The 5,636-nt window shown below is 47.1% G+C and overlaps 1 protein-coding gene across 1 annotated transcript; it reads left to right on the top strand.

Annotated features, from left to right (window-relative positions):
• Positions 1–790: 790 nt before the first annotated feature.
• LOC128711175 (UDP-glucosyltransferase 2-like) lies at positions 791–5,423 on the top strand. Its single transcript, XM_053806039.1, has 3 exons — positions 791–1,874; positions 4,810–5,029; positions 5,108–5,423. Exons 1-3 carry the CDS (start codon positions 791–793, stop codon positions 5,421–5,423), a joined length of 1,620 nt encoding a protein of 539 aa, XP_053662014.1.
• The last annotated feature ends 213 nt before the right edge of the window (positions 5,424–5,636 follow it).

Here is a 5,636-nt window from a genome sequence, read left to right as displayed (position 1 = left end):
GATAATTTTTCAATCCGAGGTTAAGATTAGTTCGTCACCGCAACATTTGTTTCGCTGATGACTGCATCATCAGTTGTTTCTTTGAGCTACGGGAGTGGCTAGTGCATGTGTTGTTATTTTGTTTTCTCATTTAAACATGTGGGATGCATTTAGCATTGACCTTGATCGCTGTTCACCTCAAAAGATGATATAACGTGAGTGAGCTATTTCTTTTCTCCCATACCATTGCGCAGGTTAAGTAAACATATTAAACGGTTTAAACGTTGCATACCGTACAGCGCGAAACATTCCGCAACAAGCCGCGGTTCGACTGACCGCTTGCAAACCAATTCGTCACGATCGATATTCCCACAGCTTCCAAGCGCGGCCCACGGAGCATAAGAAACATTGCGTTAGTCGCACGACAGCATCGCGTCATGTTTCGTGTTGCCTTCGTGTAGCGTGTCGTTTGTCGCGGCTGCTGACCAGCGCGTGGTGGTGTCGCGATCTTCACCGAGCGATCGTTTGAGACGGTCATATAAAATCACCATCCTCGCCTGATGGCTCTTTTAGTTGAACGACGGTCGTACGGTGCGGTGTGTTAAGATAAGGGTTTAGGTACAAACGGTCGTTGGCTCGGTGGCGAATTAGATTAGGGAAGATCTTTCAGAAATTGCATAATCCTGTGCGGAAGTGAAAGTGTTTTCATGGTGATTAAGCTAAGCCTGTGCACCGTCGAGTCACATATCCCAGTGTGTCCTTTCGCTGGGGAAAAGTGTTGATCAAGTTCCTCGTCGTTAAGGGCGGAACCATGTGGGGGTTTGTTGGAATGGTGCGGATGGTGATGGTGGCGGTGGTGGTGCTAGCAGTGGTAATCGTGGAGATGCCCGCCCTAACCGACGGTGCTAGGGTGTTGGCCATCTTTCCTTCGCCAGCACGCAGCCACCAGATAGTGTACCGAGCGTTCATGAAGGGTTTGATCGAACGGGGTCACGAGCTGACGATTATGACGCCAGATCCGTTCGCAACGGACCATCCGAACGTGACCGTGATTGACTGGAGCTACGCGTACCGGATCGTGGAGCAAAATCTCGACGTGGTTGACATGAAGCAGCGAAATATGAACTTTTACCAGATCGCTGTACAGCTGCGCAGGACGACACGGTTGTTCCTCGAGGCGGAACTGGCCCATCCAGACGTACAGGCACTGATACACGCCCGGGACGCACACTTCGATGTGGTGATCGTGGAGTACTATCAGTTCACACCGATGTACGCGTTCGCCGAACTGTTCCAGGCACCGATGATCGGTATCAGTTCGATCGATTCGATGGGCATGTGCCATGAAGCGATCGGCAACGTGATGAATGTGGTTGCACATCCCGAGATGAATCACAAGTTTACGCACGATTTAAACTTTTTCCAACGGGTAGAAGCGGTCATCTCGAACCTGCTGATTGAGTACCACGTTCTGCCGACCGATTTCGCTATATTTGATCGCATGATCGAACAAAACTTTGGCAGCAATATGACACGTTCGTGGGACTTGATGCGTCGGGTCGATTTTTTGATGGTGAACGCGGAACCATCGCTTGGGTACGTGCGTCCGCTAGTGCCCAACTCGATACAGCTCGGGTTCATGCACATTGAACCTCCGAAAGCGCTGCCGACTGATCTTCAAGCGTATCTAGATCGTTCGGTGCACGGTGTGGTGTACTTCAGTCTCGGAACGCTCATTCGTAGTGATTCGCTCAATCAGCACAATCTGAACCTCTTTCTGGAGGTGTTTAAGTCGCTCAAGTATGACGTTCTGTGGAAGCATGATGCTGATCTGGATCTCAATGGTACCACCAACATTCGGATGGAGCGCTGGGTGCCGCAACAGGATATTCTCGGTGAGTAGCCAAACAGCTGTTGCCAAAGCAAATGAAAGGAGGTGCAAAACGAAGCAGTTCTAGTGACAAACCGTGATTGACTTTGTGTTAGCTGCGAGGTGCATGTGGATGTGAAGGGATGTTTGTATTGAACCAACTTTTCACACTTCGATCGGGAACACTCTCGAGGAGGACTTAATATGGAGGGACAATATTTGTAACCCCTTTCCGTGTGTATCTAGACGAAAAGGGTACAATAATATAGGGACCGTATGGCGTCATCGACGTTGACAACAAGTGTTACTTACAAAATGGAACACTTTCGCGGTATTGTACATATCTACCCGGCAATGTGCTGTGGGCCAAAACTGGTTCCAAGTGGAAGGTGTGCAAGAAAAGTAGTAATATTTTAACGACATGCATGGTTAGATGAAAGAAGCTATCTGTTACTCACTGTACCAAAGAAAAAAAGTGTCCATACGGGCAGCGTAAGTAACCGCACATGGTTCACGAAACTGTTTTATGTACACACGCGCTCTTAATTGACGCTTAAAAGCAATGCTCATTACTGGATTTACATTCGAAAATAGCAATAACCGTACTATTGCTACAGTATCCTTCAACCTGGAGTACTTTTAAATCGCTGCTCAAGGTCGCATCTTTGTAAAAAAATCTGGAATTCATTTTAAATAGCGATGCTCAGGTAGCTATATTTTTTGCATATTTGTTATCTTGTTTTATGTTGTAACTCGTTGCTATTTTTTGTGACATCTACCTTAATTTAATAGTTGTCAATGGGCCGCCTTACCATGATAGTCTCTTTTAACACACTTTTTTGCACTTGTTGACATTTGTTTAACGATAGTAGGGAGCGCGTTTTGTTGATGCTGGCAATTTGCACTTTGACTCGTTTGCGCACCGACCAGGCCCAACGCACGGTACCATCGGTTGCAAATAGAAACGAGTGATATGGGTTTTCCGCGCATCGTAAAATCGCGTATCATCAAGATCAATTCGCTGCTGTAAAGTGTGGCCCATTTACACACGTGTTCGTCCGAGAATTATCTGGAGCGAATTTGTTTGTGTGCTCAAGGTGTTAGAAATACTTTTGGGTAAAACCACTTTTGGAATGACAGCGATGGTTCAGTGATACCGCTGCCCATTTGTCGCTTGGCTTGCCTTGGACTGATAGCTTGGCCCATTGAATGGCTGAAAATCTATGTGTAAAACAACACTTCAGCGGGTCAGATCTTTTAAACTCATTCATCAATTTCCATCCATACACAGTTGTCTAAAACAATAATGCACGCGATCCTGAGATACAGAGATGGAAAAACATATTTGATGTCTTTATCTCCATCGGCGTTGTCACTCTCGGCGGCGTTTGACCGTTTGACGTTTCACACTTAATCCATCAAATGCCAACAACGACGTTGCGTAGGTCAGGGCTCGTGGTACGACTCCCTATGTCTAAAACGGGAATGGAGAGTGCTCTCAAAGGCATCCATGACCTAGTTCCTGCTACCCGAACCGCGCATTTCATAATCCACTCGGCTTTCGGGAGTCTCCATACCTGCTGAGTGGGTGCCCCCAGATAGCAGTCGAACACACGCACAATCGACGATTGATTGATGGAATTTCTATAGAACTACAGATTGAGGTCCGTGTTGGACCCACCTCTAACTTCTTTGTTATCTGTCCTGCTGACTCATGACATTGAAGGAGTTACCTACGACGGTTACTTGTTTGCTATTTTCAAAACTGGTTTCGCTATTTGTTCCTCGCGCTTTGGGTCTGTTAGCCAAAATACCGACCACGCGAAGATGATCGTCACCAAGCGTAAGAGCGACCAACCCCGAACATATCGATAAAAGCGGATGAATTTGATTATTGCACAATGCGGCCAACTCCACTTTCGCCTCGGATGCAGATTCGGTCCGCTCAGAAGATGTCAAGTTCATCGAGGAAGCTGCAAAATTTGGAGATACCTTCGGAGTTCGGATATTGTTTCAAGGTGCTGGACAGACAAAACAGGTTCTGGCTCTGGAGGATGTGATATTCGTCTTTCGATAGTCAAGATCATCGACTTCGGAGCAGCCAGTGTTTACGAATCGGTACGACACATCAAAGAAAGATAAATAAATTAATTATGCAAAAATATGTTTGTACCGTGCGGCGTGCTGAAGATCGCACCTCGTGGCGAATTTCGTCCCAATGTCACGCGCTCGAGGGTTTTTCGAAGGTGATACAAATTTCAAGATCACTATTGGCGTATGTAAAGCGGATAATGAATAATTTTTTCTCACCAGACAGTTCCAGATATTGGTTCGTGTAAAACATGCATGATTGTGAACGAAATTAGAATGAGATGAGTAAATTAGACGTCACACCTCACATATGTCAGAGTACGCAACGGTAAGAAGAAGTGACATGTTTGTAAATCTGTAGCTTATGACGTGAGCCATCAATTCGAGAGGGTTAAAAGCATTGCTACGAAATAACCAATTGGATAATAATAGACTACTGAGATGTATGACTTTTATGGCAACCCTAAAGAAAACGGGTTTTCCATGACGACCTACTGTGTACTCTGGTTACTTCTGCAAGCAGAACAAGTAGTATCTTTTCCACAATGGAAAATTCAGCGGACCATCGTTAGATAAAAGCGAAACTTCACCAAAAACGGTCAAGTTGGGCTTTTTGGAGCGCTTGTAATCATAATAAAGCCCTACGGCGTAAGGGCTTTTCGGTAAGAAAGAGAGTAAAGCGGAGGAGTTGAAACCGAGTTTACGCGATACGGATGACGGATTGTCATGGACATAACCATTGATATAAATGAAAAAACCCTCGAGACTCTTGCCACGATGAAACACGTGCTCTTCTGCTAGCCTAGAGTATTGAAAAGGGCTGTGTTAAATAATTTTCCCTCCAAACTGACCACTGTTTTCATCCGCAGCACATCCGAAGGTGAGAGTGTTTGTCATGCAGGGCGGCCAACAGTCGATGGAGGAGGCAATAGACCGGCACGTTCCGCTCGTGGTGATACCGTTCAACTTCGATCAGTTTGGCAATGCGGACAAGGTGACCGAGCGGGGTATTGGACGCTCGGTGTGGATGGAGCGGTTGACGGTGGAGTCACTGCGCGAGTGTATCTTGGATGTTGCCAGCAACAAGCGGTAAGTACATGGACATGTTGACCAGCCTCCGTAGATCAACCATTTCGCGTTCTCACTGATTGACACCCTTATGGGCAGGTATAAACGTAACGTTGCCCGACTGGGAAGACTGGTGCGCGATCAACCGATGCGCCCGGTTGAGAAAGCGGTCTGGTGGACGGAGTACGTCATCCGACACAATGGCGTGGAGCACTATCGCTACCCGGCAGCCCACATGTCCTTCCTGGTGTACCATTACTACGATGTGTTCTGTGCAGGCATCGTACTAGCGTTGGCTGTCCTGACCGGTCTCTACTACCTGGTGAGGCGAATATTCCGCTGGTTAAGTAACAGGGTCAAGTACGATCAAGGTCACCGATCGAATGCGAAACTATTGAAGGAAAAAGCCCTGTAAAGACATACATCCAACCGAACCGCGGATGATTATGCAAACCGATTAGGTCAGCGATGGGACCGAACCTGCCATTGCCCAACGTGGCGTGCCGGATTGGGGTTGGGTCGACTACCAGCGGACCGTTTCCGTGCGTAACACCGATCGCGAGAGGAACGATTTCGCAGCCGCCCAATTAACAGGTCGCTCAGTGAGTCGCTCCCTAGCCGCAACAGA

The sequence above is a fragment of the Anopheles marshallii genome, chromosome 3 (genome assembly GCF_943734725.1).
Source record: "Anopheles marshallii chromosome 3, idAnoMarsDA_429_01, whole genome shotgun sequence".
Classification (NCBI taxonomy): Eukaryota; Metazoa; Arthropoda; class Insecta; order Diptera; family Culicidae; genus Anopheles; species Anopheles marshallii.
This window is presented reverse-complemented; position numbering and strand designations above follow the sequence as displayed.

What these genes read in the sequence shown, in the direction of transcription:
- LOC128711175 (XM_053806039.1), top strand. Translation starts at nt 791, where the DNA reads ATGTGGGGGTTTGTTGGAATGGTGCGGATGGTGATGGTGGCGGTGGTG. An exon ending in GCCGCAACAGGATATTCTCG is followed by an intron (nt 1,875 to 4,809) that starts GTGAGTAGCCAA and finishes TTTCATCCGCAG; the next exon opens with CACATCCGAAGGTGAGAGTG. An exon ending in GATGTTGCCAGCAACAAGCG is followed by an intron (nt 5,030 to 5,107) that starts GTAAGTACATGG and finishes CCTTATGGGCAG; the next exon opens with GTATAAACGTAACGTTGCCC.